Below are 23,591 nucleotides of genomic sequence, written 5' to 3' on the forward strand. Positions count from 1 at the left end.
AATAGCCCATCAGGGTTAAATGCCTAGCTATTAAATAGTCTATAGTTAGTTCCGGGTCATTCCTGCCTTGTATTCTTGTCATTACTTCAAGGAAACGAGGGAAAAACAACTTGTCAGAAGGCTTCTCAGTTAAGAAGAGAAGGTGACAATTCCAAAGCAATAAAGGCAAGACAACTTTTCCAAACACCTGTCTTCGTGACTCAGACACAACCGCATCTCCTACATCCCACGCAACCTATAAAATACTAAAACAACTTCTGTAGATTAGAATCCGAGGTAAAAGAAGCCTTTGTTTTCCAACAACAGTCTCTAAAATAAAATGTAGCAACACAATTGACAGCTCCCAGAGCTCTCACTTGCTTTTCTGGTCTGGTTTCAATAGGTAACCAACCAACCAGGTGAGTACGCCTTACTTCTTCTGTATGTTCAACCACCATGCGCACAGTCATTTATATTTTACACTTTTCTGTAACTGACACCATGAGACACACATCCTGTTCCACAACTTTTTTTCGCCTGTTATTTTTTTGCTGTATCTGTGTTATATCTCAGTGTGGCACACTGATAAGGTTGCATAAAAGACTGTCACATTTTGCGAACGTCTCCTTTACATGTTCCTAATTTTGAGGACACAGGCAAGGGACCGCCGATTGGCCAGTGCACTTCCTGGCAACAGCAAGAAGTGCTGTCCCTTGTTTTCAATACTTGATTGCAGCCCGCCTGAGTCTGAGATGGTACCCTCTGTGTATTTCCTACTGACTCTCTACTACTTCTCTGATTAGCATATGTAATGCATATATACGAATGCAAAGCACATGCGAATATGTAAAATGTATTTTGCATACTTACTAGTCTTTTAGATTTCCTTGTGCTGTTAACAAATTAACCCTTCTACATATTTAAAGCACGCTATTACCAGGGGCTTATTTGCCTTCATGGTACTCACATCATCTGACTTAAGGATCTGAGATTCATCATGTGTTTTATGGCAGCATCTTAATTTTAAACAAGTGTCACATATTGTAGTTTGAAAGCACAAACCATGTTCTAAGTTTTAAAACATCATTTGAAAAGATTATTTTAAAAGCCTTCAATTTGACACAAACAACCTAGTGGTACAGTTTGAAATAGAGATCATGTCTTTCCTCAAATAGATAACTATAAACACTAGTTTTTGGGAATTTGCTCTTGGCTGGTACATAATGCTATAACCTAAATATAGGTGCAGAAAGCTCTCATTCCATGTTTGAAACAAGGAGACAGCAGGGTCTGGAACCAGGCTAAATATTTTGCGTGTCGGTATCCAACTGTCAGAGCTCAATTCTTTGCTGAGAATCCTGATAACGAGAAGAGAAGGAGAGAGGAGAGGGGAGAGGAGAGGGAGGGAGGGAGGGAGGGAGGGAGGGGGAGGGAGGGAGGGAGGGAGGAGAGGAGAGGAGAGGAGGAGAGGAGAGGAGAGGGAGAGGGAGGGAGGGAGGGAGGGAGGGAAAAAAGAAGAGAAGAAGGAAGGGAAGGGAAGGGAAGGGAAGGGAAGGGAAGGGAAGGGAAGGGAAGGAAAGGAAAGGAAAGGAAAGGAAAGGAAAGGAAAGGAAAGGAAAGGAAAGGAAAGGAAAGGAATGCACTGCTGTTGCATGCATGTTAGTGACTGGCAGAAACAAGTTCATCAGGGTTGGGGGATGGGGGAATGGTTCAGCAGTTAAGAGCAGCGGCTGCTCTTTCAGATGACTCAGATTCCATCCCCAAACATCAGTTCCAGGGGATCCAGTGCTTTACTTTGGACTTCACAGGGTCTGAACACACAGAGAGGGTAGCCATACATGCAGGACAAAATCCACACTCATAAAAAATACACGTTTACACATTCTCCACACCAGGTATTCAAATATACTAGTTAACGCAGGCTACACTGGAAACAACAGACTTCAAATATGTAACTTGCTTTTATTAAACAGAAAAAGGTTCACATGTGTCAAGATGACAGATAACCCAGTAGCTTTAGTAAGAGTTCAAACAGTGTCAGGCTGATTGTGTAGTTTTCTGAATAAAAGAGGAATGAAATTCTGAAGGAAGTTCAGGACACTAACATGTTCTAAACCTCTAGACCACTGTAAGCCAACACATCAAGTACTGTTTCTCTCAACCATTTTGGCATTCAGGAAAATATATATTATTATTTAGGTGACTAGCATCTGAGCTACATAAGTGACTAATTTAGCATTTTTTTTAAATTAAAATTGGGATTTTGCATATGTTTAACTTCAAGGTTTTGAATGTGCACATAAACTAACCCTATTCTTCCCTATACCAAAAGTGAAATAGCTGTCACAATGTATCAACATTTTCACAGGAATATTTTAAGGCCTCTGGCATTAGAAAATATGTAATATCTGTGTAACAACATCATAATTATATACAGAAAATATCTTAAAGTTGTCTTGTGCAATTTGACTTCTAAAGGTTAAAGTGTTCTATTTAAAAATACTCAACTGTTTCCTACAGATCCCACACTCACTTGTAATTCAAAAAGACATAAAATAAGTCTCATAGTGACTCTTCAGTAAAAATAACTGAACATTATTTATTTGTTTTACTAGTCTTCCACATCTTTCAGCAACAAAGGCCGTACTATAATTTCTTTTTCTAATTATAGCCTAATGCTATAGGCAGTAAATGTTAGTCTGTGCTTGCCTGTTTCTGTGTCATACAATATATCTATAAATCTCAATTTACACCTTTGTTTCATGGTGCACACTGTGTCCGTAAGAAAAAAAAAAAAAACATAAGCAGTGATTACTCATCATTGGAAAAACAAGTCATTTACACCTTGTTTAACATTTCTAAAGCAGCAGTATTTAGCTATAACAAAAAGGCCAAAAAGTATTATAAATTATAAATTCTCATTTTTTTCTTTTGGCATTAAATCCATAATACAAATGTTTATTCTTGAACGGATTTATATATTAATGTACATCTGAATATATATTCGTCAGTATTTTTTGTAGGCAGAAAGCTGGTTGGTGAAGTGTGTCACAGCAGGGTGATGTCAGCGACTGTCCTGGGCATCAATGGACATGGACTGGCTGAGCCCCGACTTTCCATTCACAGATATTCTATTTGACGGAACAGTAACCTAAGAGGAAGAAACACATTTTGTTCCCATCAGTTCTTATAAAATGGGACAGCTGTCTAATTTTTAACAATTACCACATTATAACTTCTGCTCAGCTGTAAATGTTAGCCTTCAGTATTTATCACTCAACGATTTACAAATAATTAAGAATAAATGTTCACTCTATCATGAAATGGAAAAATGAGAGTTGATATTTCCACAACAAACAAGTTAAATAACCCATCAACACATCTTAATCTTTATAAAATTACCAAGCCAACATAAAAGACAAGAGCACAAACAGACTGCAGGCCAAGCTGTTCAGTGCAGTTTCAGCTAGATGAATCCTGGCTTCTCAAAAGGGCTTTGAAAAAGTTACAGTGAATCTTGCAAATTTTTACAAATTTGCTTCTAATGTCAGACAGTAGTTTGAAGTCCTCCACTTCGCAACTCCCTATATATTCAAGACATAAGCATCAACTACCAAAATTGGATCTTTAAGAATTTTTTCATGGCAAGGGCTATAGCCAGCTGTCAGGCCTGTAACCAGCATGCCTGGAACAATCGAATGATAGAAGGGCTTTACAGGAAGTTTCGATCAATAAACACTCAGCCTTCAAAACCCAATGGCTGAGTGTTCCATTTGCAAACCACTGGAAGAAAACAAAATCACTTAAGACAGTCAAGCAGGATGGTATACACCTGAACTGGTGACAATGGGGCAGGAGAATTCCAGGCTAGTGTGGGATATGGAGTCAGACACACCACCCCACCCCCCAAGACTGAAGAATTTTCTAAATGCCTTAGAAGAATGTAAAGAAAAAAAAAACCCTATGTATCATGAATAGTAAATACATACTTATGTATGTGTTTCAGATATAAAATGCAATAAAATACTATAAGAAAAACAATCTCTCTATTGATATTTGACCAGCAAAGATTTAGGATATCAGATCCCGTGGAGCCAGTTTTAAGTCTTTGTAAGCTGCCAGGCAGGAGTTCTGGGGACTCAATTCTGGTCCTCAGAAAGAGCATCAAATGCTCTTCCACTGGGTCCCCTCATAATTCTTTATAAGGAACAAATGGACAGGCAGTGGTGGTGCACACCTTTAATCCCAGCACTTGGAAGGCAGAGGCAGGGAGATCTCTTAAGAGTTTGAGGCCAGCCTGGTCTACAGACTGAATTCCATGACATTCAAGGCTCCACAGAGAAACCCTGTCTCAAAACACGAAACAGAAAAAGGAAAAGAAGAAACAAATATACAAATGTAATCACAAAACTAAAGTGGTAAACTTGCTATCCAGAAGTAAATTTGCTCGTTGTACCACCATAAACAGAACCCAGTTCAATCTCATCCAGTATATATCAAACGTCATGCTGCCAGTGAGGGAGTCAGAGGACTTAACATTAGATTATAAAAAGAACTGGAAAAAATTAAGCACCATAAAAATAAAACTGGTAACCAATAAAAGCATCAGTGATCTGGTCAGCTCTTAAAAGAAGAAATGCAAATGACCTATGACTATTTGAAGAATGTTCAACAACTCTAGCCACAGCCATCAGCGCAACTAAAATTACTTTGAGAATCCACCTTACCTGAATCAAAATGGCTACCACCAAAAAAAAAAATGCCAACAAATAACAGTAAACGGAAGTGGGGGAAAGAACGCTTATCCACTGTGAGTGGAAGTGTACACTAGCAAAGCCACTGTGGAATTAGCAAGCAGGCTTCACCAACAACTAAAAATAGAAGAAACACATGACCCTGAAATACTATACCACTCCTGGATATACTCTCAAATGACTCCATACCCTACTTCAGAGATATAATTCATGGATCCTTGTACATCCATGGTTATCACTATGGATAACCCAGCAAGGAAATGAATCAGCCTCAATGGTCATGAATAGATGAAGAGATAAAAAAATTGTGTTATACACAAAGACATTTTATTCAGCAATAAAAGATGGAATTTCAAAACATGCATGCAAATAGTTAGAACTGGAAAATACCATATTAAGCAAAGTAAGAAAGGCCCAAAGAAAGGCATACACCATATGCTCTCTCACATATGTGATACTAAATTCTCATTGCTAGCTATGCATTATCCAGGTGTACTGGTTAGTTTTCTGGCAACTTGACAAAAGCTAATGTCATTCGAGAAGAAGGAACCTGAGTTGAGAAATGCCTTCATTAGATTGGCCCAAAGTCTGTAAGGCATTTTCTTGATTAATGACTGATGTGGTACAGCCTAGCTCACTATGGGTGGTATCAACCCCTAGGCAAGTGGTCCTGCATTGTATAGGAAAGCAAGCTAAACAAGCCTTGGGAAGAAAGCCAGTAAGCAATGGTCCTCTGTGGTCTCTGTTTCAGCACCTGCCTTGAGTTCCTGCCTTGGTTTCCTCTGATGATAATAGAATCTGTAAACCAAATAAACTTTTTCCTTCCCATGTTGCTTTTTGATCATGGACTTAAATAGCAACAGATTTTGTGAGTAGGACACCAGGCAAGGCAAATATCAATAAAGGCGAGGAAACTAGAAAGGGGCCATGGAACTGGGTGGAAAACATAATTTAAGGGAAGGGAGTGGGAAAGGAGAACCAAGTTAAAGTGGGTAGAAAGGGAGGCAAAATGCTATAGTGGGAGGAGCGAAGAGGTGGATGGAGGAGTCAAGGGGGAGTCAACTAAAACACATGTGGAAAAACCCAAGTAGAAACCTAGTATTTTGAAAACTATTTTTTTTTTAAAGAAGGGCAAATACAGTATCATCTTAAATAGCATAGATCTACCTATGATGGGAAGCTTCACAGAGATGTAAGTTAATATGTTTCTAGAAGTTTCCATTGTATAAACTAGATTTGTTAATACACTAATAAAATATTGTAGAAGTTTACACAGCAATATGCCAGATGCTATTACTCACCAGATGTGAGGGCATCAACCTATAGTAATCCTAGCACATTGAGAAACTGGGGCAAAGGGACTGTGAAAGCAAGACTACCCTCAGCTACAATAGGTAAATCACACCCTGTCTCAAAAAGAACAAAAAAAAACAAACAAACAAATAAACAAAACAAAAACCTCCACTAACTAAAGAGAGGTTATCTTAAAAAAGAAAAAAGTATTTCTTTGATATTTAAATATATTAATATGGGAAGATATCATTAGAATCTGATAATTTATTAATTCTGAAATCAGAGATCTAGAATATTTCTTAAATTAGATAGAAATTTAAGAAACATTTAGAAACTAAGTATTATTTGACTTTTTTGAACTAAATACATAATGTACACAATTTGCTGAAAAGAGTTATTTTTAAATATGATCCATTTTGTTTTATGTGCATTCCTAGTGCTCACAGAGGCCAGAGGAGAATCTCTGATCCACTGAAACTAGAGCTAGAGCAGTAGTGAGTGGTCACACGGGCACTGGGAATTGAACCTGAGTCGTCTGCAAGAACGGACAGTACTCTTAATCCCCGAAAAGTTACTTTGTAAAAACTAATATTTACGAACTTACTGATGTGCTTGTTGATCATCTACCCTTGATGGTTAAAGAATTTTCAGGAGTGGACACCCAATCCGAACTGTGCCTATGAAACACTAGCTAATTTTACAAAAACTTTTATTTATTTAGAAGACCTGTCAAGTATGATCCTTTGTTTAAAAATCGAAACAAAAAATTAAGAATAAAAAGCAAGCTAATTAAATGATACAGGGCAGGAAGAGTCTGCAAGGTATACGTGACTTTTTGTTCTTTCCATACTACCATTTGGTCAGATAAATTTTACATTCCAAGACAATCTACAATATGAAGTATAAAATAAAAGTTTACTTTAGGCCTTGTTTTTAAAAACATATTCTATTCATAACAATGCAATGACCTGATTATGAATTAATTCAGGGCAACACAAAGCACTGAAAGCGGCCGAAGTTCTTGTGTCAGAACAGAGCAACAAGAATGGATGATTTACCTTCATTCTCTATGAACGATCTGCTGATTCATAATTCATTGATAAGTCTGAAGATTGGACACAATTTGAAAATACTGTTCTAGGCTAATTAAAGCTTTGTATGAAGACAGCTAGTCTCCATGGTTACGGGAGTAAGATATGGAAAAACCCCAGAGAATCACGACAAGACCACAGCATGTTCACAGCCACATTCACAAAACACACGTGAACTGAACGCTCTGATGCCAGGTAGCTATTCTAACAGAGGCTAGCTGCTCTCCAGCAACCAGAGACATAGCTCAGATGGTACCTGATGCTAAACTGAACAAATGAGTTCAGAGATAGATACGGGCAAACATGGCGCCAGCTCCCCATTCCACATTCAGAGTCTAGCTTGAGCTTGTGCAGGACTTGTGCATGCTGTCACCGCCTATTGCTGTAAGGCAGGCCCACTGGTGCAAAGGTGGAATGGATATTGTGGAATAGCCAACCACTTTCAGACTGGATTTAAGACCTGCTCCACAAGGTGAAACTCAAACCTAGAACAGTTCTTGGAGTCCCCAAACCTCTGGCTAGACAGGTCATAGGTCCCTAGAACAAAACCTGCGACTATTATTCCGATAAACAGACACTGTATTAAACCAACTCCTGATGACTTAGCAATATACACACAGAGTAGTGCACCTCTCAGGAGGATCAGAGAAGCTGCAGTAGATCTCACGACTGGTTCGGAATTATAAGATGGAGATCACAAAATGTGAGGATCACTAAATAGGGGTATCTATACCACAATTCCTCCTCCCAAGGCTCAGGGACCTTTGGGAAAGAGGAAGTTGAAAGACAGAAAGAGTCAGAAGTAGTGGATGACTACAAAGAAAGTGGATTTTGGAGACAACAGATCAGTCACATGAGACCCCACCTTCCGGTGAAGAGCTGATGACTGATGGCCGTTGGCAAAGAAGAACTCAAGTTCTAAAGGTGTGCCTCTGTGGTAGGCTAACCACACTTCTGTATTTAGCCAAATGCTCCAGAGTACACGGGCTGCACAAACTGGACTTGGTGGGATTTCTTAAAAAAGAAGATGCAGAATAGGGAGTGTAAAGGATGAGAAGCAAACCTGGGAAGAATGAGGGGAGGAATGAATATGATCAAAATTAATACCAAAGCTTTCCCCAAGTGGGTATAAAGTTGGGAGGGGCGGGGAGCAGTCAGAGGAGTGAAGGGATGGTGGCCGAGGATGGACATGATCAACATACACTGTCAAGGTATGGAACCTCAAAGAACATAAAAAATGTTTCAGTAAGATGGTCTATTCTTCAGAAACACTTCTGTTTATCATTTTTCAAGTTATATTTATTTGCAACTTTATAGCAAATATGGCATGAGCAGTGATATATATATATGTACATATATATACACATATATGTGTATGTATAATATATACATATATACATATATATACACATACATATATACATATATATATATAAAATCAGTCTTGGTTTACAAAAATATATTTCCATTTTTTCAAATATGCATTGGTGTGAAGGTGTCAGATCCCCCAGAACTGGAGTTGTGACCTGCTATGTGGTTGCTGGGAATTGAACCTGAGTCCTCTGGAAAAACAGTCAATGCTCTTCACCACTGAATCATCTCTCCAGCCCCCCAGAAAAATAATTTTTAAGAGTATATACTAGAGCTGAAATACTCATCACTATGTTTAGAGATTGTGAACATAACTAGTTCCATTAGTGAAATAAAATAGATTATGTCTGAAGTGTTCATTAAAAACGTAGGAGTTCACTCTATGGGCCTCTGAGCTGTTAATAACCTCCTACTCAATTCGATAAAGTTTTATCCTCAATAGAATCTAATGTAATGAGTTTTAAATAGGATGCAATTATAAGCACATCATTTAGGTCTCCTTTCTGTTGGCTCAGAGCCAGCTCTTTCTAGAAGTTGTGAAGAGTTTCCTGTGTGAAAGCCAAATCAGGCTCAAGCATCCACTAGCATCCAGCTGCTGGCCTGAAACACAGTGCAGTTCAACATACAGTATTCTGCAATGAGAAGACTGAAACCAGTTAGTATATGCACTTGCCAGTCCTAAGGCATTGCACGTGTAGGCACTGGGCGCTCCTATACATCGAATGCAACACTGCTTTTCAGGTTGAGGCTACACAGAAGGCAGAGGCTGGGATTAATTATCTTCCCATCCTGTGTTTCTAGTAAAAATGTGTGTGCCTCTAATTTATTGAATTTAGGAATCTTTAGATTGGTGGCAATTGGCTTGAACTCCTCTTTAACATCCTAAGTAAAGAACAGAAACTATTTCATAAACAAGAATGTGCTATTTATTGACATCGGTGTTATTTTCCCCTTGACCAAAAAAAAAATTGTAAAGACTGGTAAAAATACTAATTTCAACATTTAAATCTCTATGAATTTTCTGCTGCCTTGGTACCTATACATAATGTGCAAATTTTAGATGTGTCCTCTGATTTATTCCATTACGTTTCTATCATTTCTGAAACTACTTCATACATTGTTTTGCCTCAGTGGTGTCTCTGTGTCTCTGTGTCTCTCTCTGTCTCTGTCTCTTTCTCTGTCTCTGTCTCTGTCTCTGTCTCTCTCTCTCTCTCTCTCACACACACACACACACACACACACACACACACACACACACACACACACACACACACGTAGAGCAACTGCCTTGGATGGTTCTGCACAGCAAGGGCTAATGTGGCAGAAAAACCAAAGACACTGCTCTCAGTATTTCTATTCCTTTGTAGCTTTAATTTCTGTGGAACTCAGTGCATTATTTGACAAGCCTCTTAATACGTCTTTGAATGCATTCTAATGTGATTACCATGAAAGCTCATGCTGTGAAACTCAGGGAAGTCAGTGAAATACGAACGTCCATGTTGAGGTGCTTCTCTCAGCATGACTGAGGAGGGTCCACCACAATGGCTGGTCAACCTGAACATTGTCTCTCAGAGGAAGAAGGTAGAGAGGGAGGAGAGCCTTGCCTGTGATGTTTACATTCTGTCCACTGTGCACCAGATGAGTCCTCTGCGTTCTCTAGATTCCTCTCTGCTTTCTGTAACTAAAGCTATAAAACTGTCCCTAAAACCCAGATATAGCAGTTACTTTGACCACTGAGAGATGACTGCAAACATAAACGGTCCCATTGGCAAAAGTCCACTTTTCTGGAAGAAAAAAATTGGGTGGGATGGGCTGGGCTTAATTTCTTACAGTGCCATAGTAACTTCTTAAAATGAGAGTTCAGGTTAGCTTTTCTATAAACACAGCAATGAATACAGTCATAGGCTGCACCTGGCCCACAGAGTGGGGGGGAAAAAAGAAGGAAAAGAAAAAGAAAAAAAATGACTTGACATGCTTTTAGATATGTGTAAGACTCTGAATTCCTTCTCTTTATACCTCAAAAATGATCTCTGGCAGAAAAAGAGTAACAGCTGTCATTTTTCCTGTTCATATGTGAATGTTCGAAGAACACCTGATCAAGTCCTAGTTTGACAAGGTTAAAAATAAGCCCATGGTTACCCATCTGATAAGGTAAACTTACTCTCTTCAACTTGGCAGCAGCCTCTCCAGACCGGATTGCGGTGAGCAAGCTCTGCCGGACGTGCTCTGGGTCAGAGCTCTGGAAGGTCAGAGAACTCTGTCTCTGAAGGGTGAACGACGACGGGCCATCAGCGGGAGGCAGCCTCTGAGAACTGTGCTCATTCTGAATAGGTTTATTTTGCTATAAAAAAGATTGAAAGATATTTTTATGAATTCCAAGAGAAGAAAGGCCTATTTAAAAAAAAAAGTTTCTTGTTACTGATTACTCTTTTCAAAACCACACTTGCCACACTCGTGACACAGACACAGCTCTGCATCTTTACCCTTTATGCCTCAGTTCTGTCAGAGCCCGCTGGGAGATCAAGAATATATCTTCCCTTCCCAGATTAGGACCATGTGCACGAAAAGTGCTACCTCTTTTTATTTCGTGCGTAAAGTGGCGATCTCCCTGTGTGTGAATCCAACAACACTAATACTGCCAACACATGGAACTGGCTACCAGAGCCGAAAACCATGGTCAAAAATTCCACTAACTGAAAAATGGCCCCCCTTTCACCATTCTAACATACTCAGGCAAGTGCACAAGGCAGCTGGACACTGACAACTTCACACTTTTGAATCCGGTATGATTTAACACGGAGATGTTAATGTCTCTACTATACTTCACTGCCTGAGTCTTTTTCTGTTTCTAGAAACTTCAAGAACTACGAGCTCAGCTGGCTTTCTTGACTTTTCCCGTAAGACTAAAAATAAACATTAAGAGCTTCCAAATTAAATAATCAGAAATTTAATTAAACCTCTTAAGAACAAATATTTACTGAGCAATTAAACTGAAGAATTATATCAAGCAATCTTTAATTTTTTTTTTTTTTACAAACTGTCTAATACATATCTTTACTGTTTAAATGAACTACACTAGGCTGAGGCCTAGGTCAGACCCAAAACTCTATCCGAGCTAAGCTGAGCTGAGCTAAGTGTTCAGGGATGGCGATCCGTTTCAGGGAAAAGGGAAGCTCTACCCCAAAGTCAAGAATCCCTCTCTGTATCACATATGCTTCCCGATGCTAGATTAGCCTAACAACCATAAACATCAAACGTATGAGGAAATATCCTTCAAGGTAAATATTACCTCAACATCATAGAAAAACATTTACTCAGCAGCAAGGTCACTGTTCTCTTAGTTAAGGAATGTTTGAGAGAGCTGTACAAAATGCTCCTGGAATTGTCACACATATACGAAGGTATTCTTTAAATACTACCAGAGTCAAGTATTCGAAGTAGTTTTTGTAGGATTGCCTTCGGATCACCATGAACCACACTGTGAGTTTAATCGTCTCCTTTGACTATGTTATGTGAATCCAGAAAGCAAGCTTCTTTAGTTGACAATTCAGGTCAATGGGACTTTTTCTAAATTACCATGGTTGGATGGTATTTTATAGTCTACATATTTATAATGGAAAATAACAAACTGGATAATTAAGAAGACTATATTTTAAGGCTACTTTCATTTTAAATTAAATTATCTGTGAGATGTTTGGCAAGCTGACATTTAATGTATGTGACAAAAAAACAAAAAACAAAACATACAATTGAACACTTTGAGCCCCTGCCATCTTTGATACTATTTATTTCAAGTAATTAAAACTATTTATTTGGGGGTTGGGGATTGAGCTCAGTGGTAGAGCGCTTGCCTAGCAAGCGCAAGGCCCTGGGTTCGGTCCCCAGCTCCGGGAAAAAACAAACAAACAAACAAACAAAAAACCTATTTATTTGGCTATTACATAGTACCATGAAAGTGGAAGAGAAAAATAAACCATGACAACAGTTAAAATATACAGCAAAGCACAGGAAAATAGTCACTACTTTCAATAATTATACAAGGGGATGAATAAAGAAACTTTAAAATATTTGCTAATGATACAATTATATAACAATGCCAGAGTTAAATGGATTATAATTCTCAGAGGAAAACCTTGGATTCTTAAGTATTACCAGTCTTTTCCCAAAGATATTAATTCAGCCACGCAATATGGAAATATAACCAAGGATTGGTATAAAGCGGGCTGCCCCCTACTTTAACCAAGTTGCACTGGAATCTGATAATTTACACCGGAAGAGTTAAGAATTACCTTATCAACACCATCATGTTGGGAGCCCACCGTAGGCTGATTTACTGTTTGTGTCTTTCCATCCTGTATGGCAGCCAGAGGCTGGGCAGAGGAGTCCTCGCTGGGTGACTCTGGAGATGCCTTGCTGAACGACTGTGACCTTTTCACCACAGCAAGGGCAAACGGTGAGGGGGCAGAACTGTTGTACGGTCTCGGGGCCCCAAATGTTTTCAAGGTCTTCAGGTTTAGTGAAGCTCCCTGACTACCAGGAAGAGCCAATGGCTTGGGAGATACAGGAGGAGGAGAGGCCTCAGCAGGAAAAGCCATAGGCTTGGGAGCTACAGGAGAAGGAGAGGCCTCTGTAGGAAAAGCCATAGGCTTGGGAGCTACAGGAGGAGGAGAGGCCTCAGCAGGAAAAGCCATAGGCTTGGGAGCTACAGGAGGAGGAGAGGCCTCTGTAGGAAGAGTCATAGGCTTGGGAGCTACAGGAGGCAGAGAGGCCTCGGCAGGAAAAGCCATAGGCTTGGGAGATACAGGAGAAGGAGATGCCTCTGTAAGAAAAGCCATAGGCTTGGGAGCTACAGGAGGAGGAGAAGTCTCAGCAGATAAAGCCATAGGCTTGGGAGCTACAGGAGGAGGAGAAGTCTCAGCAGGCTTCTGAATTCTATTATCATCAGCTTTTGAAATACTGGGCAGAGGAGCAGAGTGAGTCCTTTCACTCAAGGGAGAAAGACACTGCTCTGGAGGAAGCTGTGGGTCCCTCTGCACCTCCTTGATTGTTGGTTCTTTAGGGGTAGGCCCAGGGGCAGTGTGGACGCTCTTAGCAGCTGCAGATGTCACATAGTGGCCTGAGGCTCTCTTTTGCATCTGCAAAAAGAATGAACTTGGTTTGGCCTGGGGATTCGAAGCTCGGGATCTGAATTTTGACTCCAAAATATTGTTAATATCTTCCAAATTCGGTGCAAAAGGAATGGTGCCAGTGTCCGTAGTCATCCTGGGAGGCTTGGGAGGGTTCATCTCGGTACCAACTGGTGAGCTCACAGTCCTGTGCAAAGGATGCTGTGTTCCTGAGCTGGGCTTTGGTGTACGGTCAGGCTGAGGCTGCTGTGAGTTTTTAGAAGTGACAAGGGCTTCTCTTTGCATGGCAGTCTCTGTCACAGTCTCAATCGCATGCTTCTGTGCTATAGCAAGCATCTTTTGGTCATCTTTCTTCCCCACTGCTTCTGAGTCCCAGTCTTTCACCACTTCCAGGGATTTCGGAGGCACTATTTTATAAGTAGTCATTCCAATTTTAGGTATGTACTCTCTCGTAATTTCATTTGAAGGTTTTGGCTTGGGGTGGTTGTCTTGCCTATAAAGTGGAAAGTTCTTTAGGGAAGAAGCAGCCGGATTCTTATCACTTCCATCTATGGGAGATAAAGCGTCATTGTTCCCGTAAGTACAAGCTGCCTCTTTCACAGGGAGTCTATCTTGTACATAGGTTGAGGTGCCCTGACTCCTGACTTCTCTTGAGGCATTTACAGAATCTTGGAAGCTTGCAGAGTGCTGAGTTGATGGGCTGCTACCCAAAGTCTGCACAGTCTCATCAACCCTGAGGTCAGGTGAATTATGGGCTTCGTGATTCCCATCAAAAGTGCTGCAGGCAGGGGTGGCCTGAATTGCTGCATCCTGCATTTTTGTCTTCTCTACACGTGGTTGATTCGATTTTTGATCTGGTCCTGGTGATGCTGTTAGATGATTTTCCCTTGAACTTTGAACATCATCCATTCTACCTTCAGGAGAGCCTGACAATCTTCCAGCTTCCAGGTCCCCGACTTTCTTCTGTGCCTCTCCTTCCATGGTGGCTTCCATTTCCCTTGGTCTGTTTTTCACGTAATCTGTGCTTGTGGCACAGACCACGACTTCATTTTGAATTACTAAGAGAAAAAGAAAATATTGTCAAGCACATATTTTAAAATGGAGAATTCAATGTTTTCAATGTGTCTCACCTATCTAAAACTAGATAATTTGAGGGCTACAATCCACTTTCAGCCTAATAAAACAAAGGCAAGTGTGGAGCAAAGAAGACAGTATAGGCTGTGTCTATGAAAAAGAATTGTGTGTAAAAATATTTTTATAAATCTTTGATAAGCAACTCTAATTCATTAATATTAAGACTCTGATTGTAGGTCTCATATTTTCCAAGAGTTGACCTATCACTCTCTATTTCTTGGCACCATTTTACAATTATTCCCAAAGACTGTGAAAAAGGCAACCTATACCGAGCTATAAAGGAGCTACCCACCCTCGTTCATATCTAACGATGATGCCCATCAAATGTCTATAAATGACTGCATCAGTTCCAAGGAATGCTGATAGAGGGAGAAGGTAGCTGCTGTATTATCTTTCTATTTTCCCACTATTAAAAACTAGCATCGATGTCTACAATGGGACAAAATGATGGTTTAGATAAGTACTTATGAGGAAAAGAAAAAGAAAACAAAATATCTTAAGGATAATAGAAATTATTTTCTAGAATCACCTGTGAGTTGATAAAGGTCACTACAAGGTACATGTAGATAAGAGAAACTATTACTGAGATATTCTTGTAACTAACCTAGCACTAGCCTGGTGTCAAAATCTTACTGAAGTGACTATCGGATTAAAAAGGGGAGTGATTGGTTGATTTTTAGACAGTTTTACTATTTAAGCAGGGCTAGTGTCTCAGCCCTCTGAGTACTGAGAATTCAGCTCTGAGTCTCCATGCCACGTGTAAGGAAGAGCTCTGAAGACTGGGATCTACATGAATGATAGAGGCCTCCCCTCTGTGTTCAAAGCCCTATATACAAAGCCTAGCACTGCAAAATAAATAAACTAACTACCAAATATAATAGTTATAAAAATCATACTTTTCTATAGCATCGCTATTGCCATAACAGCAGAGACAATGAAAATCAGAGCCAAGAAGAACTTAAGAACATTTTAATAAACTATCAGACAATATTAAAATTGAAAAAGATATTAATCTGATATAAATACAGTCACATTAGTTACAGAGTTCTGCAGTACATGCAGGGCAAACACACACAACTACCACCACTACCCCTACCATCATCAACCACAGTATTAGAACTACCCATTTCCTTCCCGAACATGAATTCTATAGCCCTGTGTTCATTATTAAAGTTTTCACTTAGCACAGACTGGACCATAGGAATTCATAGGCTTTCTCATTCCCTTAAGATGTATAGATCATCATGAATTCCTTGACTTCTCTACTGAGCATCGTTCTATTCTGAAGCTCCATCCTATGTAGATATGTGAGGTATGTCTTCACATTTTGTTCTGTGCTATAAAGGTTTCACAGAAAGTCACAGATTCTGTTCCCTTATCCAACACTGTATGACTTGGCTGGAAAGTCAGGAATTCTGAAGTGCGTGGCTTGCAGTAATCAAGTAACAAAGTTAACACAGGAGAAGGATATGGATAAAAACTGAATGGCCAAAGTAGATGGAAACAGTTTGCTATTCAAGGACAGCATGACCCTAGGCCAACTGGCAGCACTGAACCGGTTACATCATGAACAAAAGAAGAAACTGCCTTAATTTAGGCATGGGAATGGAGAAATGGTGGCAAACGATGTTGCATAATTGGATGGCTTGAAAAATCAGGCAGGCAAGTTTCATCCAAAGTGTGGCAATATGAGTATGAAGTAAAACATGCACTAGGGAACTGAGAGGAACTCAGGTCACAGATGCACAGAGGACCAAAGTTTAAGACCTGAAATTTAAGTTCTATAGCCTCAAAAGGTGGACCATCATGAGGAACAGCAAGAGAGCTAAAAGACCACTGTGGTACTGTCCATGTTCAAATCCTAGGTCCACCACTTAATAGCTATGAGACAGCATCTTCATGGTTTTCTCATCTGTGATATGAAAACTAAGAATAATAGTCCTCATAATACTCATAAATGAGACAGTTATTAAATGAACCAATACACGAAAGAGTTGCCCCAACATGTCCTTAGGAACAGTCCTTTGTTCGTCACATTCTATGATAGGGTTGGCCATTACTATTTATAAAACTCACCACTCTCTTGGTTTGGGCTCAATGTCTTCAAGTCTTTTATACTGTCAGATACATTGTTCTCATTGCCTATAAGGCACTCAACAGGATGATGTGGCCCTCTGGAAGACAAGACAATGAATGTATGTGAGATGTGAAGGTTATTCAAACATGCCATCAAAGAAACTAGGCTATCATTTTTTCAAAGACAGATGGACTGAAATAATCACCCGCTTCTGCCAAATACTGGAATTTGATAGCAAAGAAAAACAGAACAGAGGAAATGCGGCTGTGAAACGTTAGCTTCAGTACACTGGTCCTACTGCAAAGGAAGATGTAAGGAGCTTGGTAAAATGGACGCGCTTCCAAATTAACATCTTTACTTAAGTTTTTGGATCTATTTTTATCTTAAAGAGAAAAGGAAATGAAATACAACATTTTAGTCTTGCATCTGGCAAAGTCAACTCCATAAGTCAGGATGTGAATTGACCTCACTGATTTTTGTTTGTTTGTTTGTTTTCTGGCGATAGAGTTTAGTTTGCAAATTAGGCAAACTTCTGATGAAGAGAGCTTATTTTGCTTGTTTGTTTTCATCTTTATTCGTAGTCATACTAACATTTCTAGTGGACTAGAGCTTTCACGCTTTCTGCATCAGATGGACAGTGAGTGGTTCTTGCATCGCAGACTTGACTGTAAAAAATATGGTGGCTTAATTTATTTCTAACTTACAGGGTGATTTCACAGGCCAGGTAGTGAAAGTGCCCAGATGCATTCGGTACAAAGTGAAAAGTTGATTTGTTTGGTTCAAGCAGATAATAGACAAAATATATGAAAAAACAGAATTATTTTACTTTTGACTCATACAAATTAACTATGTGTGATGGGGATGCTACGACTCTTGAACTGGGTTTCGCTTGAAGACAATCACATGTAACTTTGTTAGTAAGCATTTTACAAACAAAGTATGAGAGAATCTAAACAACATGGCCAACTACAGCTAAACTTAAAATATCAGTTGTCTTTCAAAGAGCAGCATTAATCAAACAAACCACCACCAACACCTCTGGCATAGAAACTACTTACTGCCCCTCTGGGTTTCTGCCTTCTTGAGTGTTTCCCTTGGAGCCTGGCGAGGTCTCTCCGTCACTGATGCCGAGGGCTGAATCAGGATCATTCTCCACTGTAATTATCATATCCGTAGATGCTGAAGCAATGGTAGGCGACTTCACACTTCCAGCCTGATCTCTAGACGCCTCCATCAGTTCTTCCTTTTCATCTATCTCTTCAAGACTGTAATCCGAGCTTACGCCAGCTACAAAGAGATGCAGATACCATCCTAAATATTAATCTGCCCTGCTCATCCTAAGCAATCTAGCATCCTAGCAATGATGTCCTAATTAGCTAGACTCTTACAATATAGTTCCAAAGTAATAGTGAAATGCTTATGTAAATGGTGAATGGGCATGTGCGCTTCGTGAAGCAGGTCACCTCACAGTCCCATTGTTCTAGAGCTGTGTTTCCCACTCTGGGCTTTGTTCATGGAAAGTTAGTTAGCCTTATACACGTCACATAATTGCATTTACAAATTAAACCTTTGGTTAGTTACTTTATACTCACATAATAATGTGAATTAAACAAATTAACAACTTAAAATTCAAATTAATAATATATGAGATTTTTGTATTGCCTACTAGTATGTCTGTAAACTGTCTCAGTAACACTAGCACTGACAGAGAGGGTGGGGGAGGGGGAAAAGGAGGGAAAGAGAGAAGGAAGGAGGGAGGGAGGGAGGGAGAGAGAGAGAGAGAGAGAGAAACATTCTAGCAGCTAAGTGCTCATATTCTTGCCAAGAGTAACTGTGAAAGCCACAGTATACACAAGGTTTGATTTCTGCTTAAACAAATTAAACATCTCCATTCACATAACAGCATCTGAATGCATTTAGCTTTACCTTGAGGGAGGGCACTAAGGTCATATTCCACTGGCTACAGTGGTCAGACCATGCGAATGCTGTAACAAACCAGAGAGTGTGTTAACTTTTGATCTCTGAGAAATAATACGAGGCAGCTGTAGTAGCAAACAACTTTAATCCCAGCACCCGGGAGGCAAAGACAAGCGGATCTCTATGAGTTTAATACCAGCCTGGTCTACAGTGAGTTCCAGGACAACTACAGTTCGGTAGAGAGAACCTGTCTCAATCAATCAATCAATCTGAATGAAAAGAAAAAAAAAGGGAAGGAAGAAGTAAATATGGCTCCTGGGCAAACTAAGCCAACAGAATGACTTCTCCTAAGAATTTTATTCTAAAGTGAGCAATTTTGTTTGAAGAGCCACACCCTCTTCAAACAAAACAAAACAAAAAAGTCAAAATAAAAACAAAATTTAACATCAAACATGGTGCACACCCTTTAATCCCAGTACTCCAAAGGCAGAGGCAGGTATGTCTCCCCCAGCCTACACCACAGATCCTGTCTCAAAAAAGAAAGAAAAAAAAAAAGAAAGAAAGAAAAAAGAGGAGGAGGAGGGGGAGGAAGGAGGAGCAAGAAGGAAGGAAGCATGAAATAAAAAAGTGCTAGTAGTTAGCACTGTTAACTATTTCCCTCATAAAAATTTGACTACTCAAAAAAAAAATTGTTAAGGAACTAGAATTTAAATAAAATGGAAACACATGAACTTGAAACGCAACTAGTATTTTAAAGGAAGTGTTTGCTTGCGGACTTTGACTTACGAAAGCTATTAAACTTAACATTTAAGCTTGTCTTTTCAAATATCACATTTTTCCAAGTTATCAAAATGTAAAACTTGCTTGACAGATACTATGCCTCTGGTAAATACAATTTTCTTAAGTCAATCCTAAACACGCTTCTCTTTCTAGTCAGCACTGCACTGTGTGGGCAGATGGGTTACACCTTAATTCTGATTTACAGTTTAGAAACCTTTGAGTATTTTCCCCTTTGCAGGCAATGACCATGAGAGAATCTGTAACGCTGCACACTCTGTGTGTACTCCAGCTTTCGTTTTCCATGAAAAAATACCCATGGGCAAGGTTTCTTGAGTCCTATAGGAAGTGCATGTATACATTTCATCTTTAAATACCCTGTCAAAGGCTACACTATAGCACATGGGGAGATCTCTCCCTTAGCAAAAAGCACGAGGGTCATCTCTACCTGTTGTGGTGAATATGGCTTAATTATTCTACCATTCCACACTAATGCTGGGACCGGCGGGCCACGTGCCATCTGCGGGGTATTTCCATTTCAATCAGCAAATCGTCTCAACCGCTAAGCTCCCAATCTCCATCCCACCCTGCCTATAGCTACTCTCTGAGCCCAGAAGCAATCTCTACATCCATCTACTTCCCAAGGCCGGCCCCTGCCATACCAGTTTCATACAGAGATCGCCTATCTTAAGGCTCTCTGACTGCTGACTGTGCGTATCCCCAGCGTCCACCCCCTTCCGTTATAGTCTCAACTCCCAGTAACCCGTTAAAACCAAAACTCAATAAGCTTGTAATTTAGCAATCAGATTTATGTCTTAAATTCTCAATCCACAAAACGTCCACACAATAAACTCACAACCAATTGATAATGATATAAACTGTTTAACCTAGATAAGATAAATAGTCCTATAAAAATCCATCCCTTATGAAATATTCATAACTACCTGTGGCCATTTAAGGTCACACAGATCTGGGTCATCCTCTGCCTCCATCTTGGTTCCTCTTTCTCTCTCCTCTCTCCTGTCTTTGTCGCTGCCCAATCACAGGCCTTGCCTTATCTTGTGCCTGTCTTCACCTGCATACAGACAACAGTCTACATCTACCCACCCCAAAATCCTCATCGGACTATTCGCCAAAGTTCCCAAACAATTTTGCATTATTACAAGGAGCATGAGACAGCATACTAATGGTAGGTGACTAGGTTGAAAGAATAAAGGGCTTTATTTTTTTGAGTTTTAAAAGATGAGTAAGGAGTTGGGGGTTTAGCTCAGTGGTAAAGCACTTGCCTAGCAAGCGCAAGGCCCTGGGTTAGGTCCTCAGCTCCAAAAAAAAAAAAAAAAAAAGACAAAATAACAATAAAAAAGATGAGTAAATTTATGAGGAGATCCAAGTATCATACAATTATAATACTGTGCTATCTTCGAACAAAATAGTTCTACTTTTAAAACAGGAAAAGCATCTGAGAATATGTTAGAGAAAATAAGCCACATAGCAAACGGGTAGGGTTCAGTAGAGAATAAGTGTAAATATTCTCAGCAGATCAAGCAGCCCTTGAGAAAGGCAGAAAGCCCAAAACAAGCAGAAGCGGTCCCTAGAGCCACCGAGTGGTTTCTCTCTACTTGGCTGCTTATTTAGATGGTTCAGGAAAACAGCACATTTCAAGCCTAGGTAAAACTTCAAGGGAAAGAGGGAACTGGGCGCATATTTACTTATGAAACATTTTTTTCAGCATGTAACAAGCAATCTGATCTATACTCCATGTCTTATACAAAGCCCCAGCCAGTTCCAGCCTGAGCACCTACAGGTCATGGAAGCTACAGCTGCCTGTGGAGTTCCAGGGCCCTCAGAGATTTCATCCATTGGCTTGGGCACAGCGCACTCTTCCTGGCTTAGGAACCCAGGGCCCTCTGTCAAAGAAGTAGAGTCTGTAAAAATGGCACTTAGAAAAGAGAGTTAAAACAAAGCAAGCACACATCCAAACGTGGTGGGACCAGTGCTGCGAGCTCACATATACCAAAAAATAGCCCTAAAAAGGTAGCAAGATCTAGAAATAAGTCAAAGTCAGAGTAGCCTGGCTGCCTTTCGGAAACTTTAAAACCTTCTCATTCCTGTGTGTATTTTATGTTGGCAACATTATCTTAATAAGTTCCCTGTGTGGACTGAGATGGTTGTAGATGAGTTGGGATGGGATGGAATGAATTGTAGAGCCTGCTTAAGGGGGAAAAAAGCATAACTACTTATCTAATGGCAATATTTTAATACTATAAACAGGAGATTCTTTTACAACTTAAAATCCCAAACTTCTAAGTACCACATGAGAGTCGAGAATAAAGGTAAGCTGTCCCTAGACTTGGCCATCTCTGTGAATATAAGCGATATAATCCAGGTACTCATATCTGGCCAACATTGACACTTACAAATTATTGCCATGCTAATATACTAAGAGTATGACATTTCTAATGTCCTTTTCCCTCTTAAAGCAGGCTGCCCTCAACCTCCCAAGTGCTGTATTTATGGATTTGTACCACTACACTCTGCTCGTATTTATTCTTACGAAAGCTTCTAAGTAGCTACTATTGAAATAATTAAAAACAGATCAAGTCTTTGTTTTGTTTTGTTTTGTTTTTTAACTTCATTTCCTTGGGAGAATCCACAGTGAGAGCTGTGTGGTAGAAAGTACATTTGAGTGAAATTCTTTTTAAAGAGGGGAACACATGAAAGCTGACTTCATAAGTGAAGCAGTTGCTGAAGGAGACCGTGCTTAATGTTAAGTCTTTGAAACATACCAATGAATCATCCCACTGGGGTGTGTCATTAACTAGAGGGAGGCTGTTAACTGCTCAGTAGAGAGTACATAAGGAAGAACAAGAAACCAAATAGAGAAAGCACCTGGGGTCCAACTTCAGAACTGAAATTCTGATTTCTGACAGTTTCTTATCCCAGTGTCTATTCCTTGGTGGTGGAGGGGGGCTGGGGTAGGAGGGCACAAAGGATTTGTTTCATAGTACAACTCTGTAGAAAGAATTCGAATCTCAGTACAAGGAACATTCCAATCTGTTTCATTTCTGTACTCTAAAGGCATTTCTTTCCTTCACAATTTCAGTGTGGGGTGAAGGGGGTCATACCTGGGCTGGACATACCCTCAGGAGAGCTCACTTCCGAAATGCTGTCTGGAACAATCCCATCCTCCAAAGGTAGGCCTGAAAGACGCAAGACAACTGATTAAAAAAAAAAAATCACACCCAGAAAAGAAACAACTCCTGTGGAATTTTCTGCTTTTACTTAATCCAGGAAAGATGAACCTAAACTTACTAGGGCACTTTACAGTCCAGTTGTGTAATGAGTAAGTTCTATCTCCATCCCCATTCCTATGTAGTCAATCATGGATTGGCAGTATCTTTCTGACTAAATCTGCATACTGTTCGTGTGCCCATTATAATAATCAAGGTATATAATTTTGTCATTTTTTGTTGCAAATTTTTCAAAAGCAGTTACACAAGAATAATCAGACTATTTTAAAGGCCTAATGGCATTAGTTTCACATAGATAGACAGATGATTGATTGATAGATAGATAGACAGATAGACAGATATGAGAGACAGACAGACAGACAGACAGAGACAGAGAGAGACAGACAAAGAGTATATCTCTAAGTTCATGCATTAAATCCCAGCACTCAGGGTCAGAAGCAAACAGATCAATGTGAGTCTGAGGCTACCCTGGTCTGATTAGGGAGTTCTAGACCAGCCAAGGGCATATAGGGAGAGCCTGTCTAAATGAGGGGAAAAAGACAAGTCATGACTCCTACTGTTTTCACTGACTGCACTAAAACACAAACCCCAAGCCACTGTCCTGCTCCCAGGAGAATACCATGAGCAGCCGCAGAGCTCCCTTCATCGGTCTCAGTCAGGGAGGGTTTCGAAGGTGGGGCAGGTGCTTTTCGCTTCGTTCTCTTAAGAGATGAAGTTCCTACTGATGTACTGCCACTGAGTTGCAGTGATCCTGTCCTCACCATGAATCCTTCAGAGGAACTCTGTAGAAAACAAAATGGCCAAACAATTATACATTAAGC

The 23,591-nt window shown here is 39.9% G+C and overlaps 1 protein-coding gene across 1 annotated transcript in view; it reads right to left on the reverse strand.

Annotated features, from left to right (window-relative positions):
- Positions 1-1,921: 1,921 nt before the first annotated feature.
- Cobll1 (cordon-bleu WH2 repeat protein like 1) overlaps positions 1,922-23,591 on the reverse strand; it is a 68,755-nt gene continuing 47,085 nt past the window's right edge. Inside the window, exons 8-16 of the mRNA XM_032902529.1 lie at positions 23,390-23,552; positions 22,645-22,719; positions 22,074-22,081; positions 21,322-21,424; positions 17,884-18,112; positions 16,825-16,922; positions 12,778-14,672; positions 10,650-10,829; positions 1,922-3,130 (exon numbers count right to left, since the gene is read on the reverse strand). Coding sequence (XP_032758420.1) covers positions 3,044-3,130; positions 10,650-10,829; positions 12,778-14,672; positions 16,825-16,922; positions 17,884-18,112; positions 21,322-21,424; positions 22,074-22,081; positions 22,645-22,719; positions 23,390-23,552 — 2,838 coding nt within the window. The 3' untranslated portion in view covers positions 1,922-3,043. The remainder of the gene's footprint in view (positions 3,131-10,649; positions 10,830-12,777; positions 14,673-16,824; positions 16,923-17,883; positions 18,113-21,321; positions 21,425-22,073; positions 22,082-22,644; positions 22,720-23,389; positions 23,553-23,591) is intronic.

The sequence above is a fragment of the Rattus rattus genome, chromosome 5, assembly GCF_011064425.1.
Source record: "Rattus rattus isolate New Zealand chromosome 5, Rrattus_CSIRO_v1, whole genome shotgun sequence".
Classification (NCBI taxonomy): domain Eukaryota; kingdom Metazoa; phylum Chordata; class Mammalia; order Rodentia; family Muridae; genus Rattus; species Rattus rattus.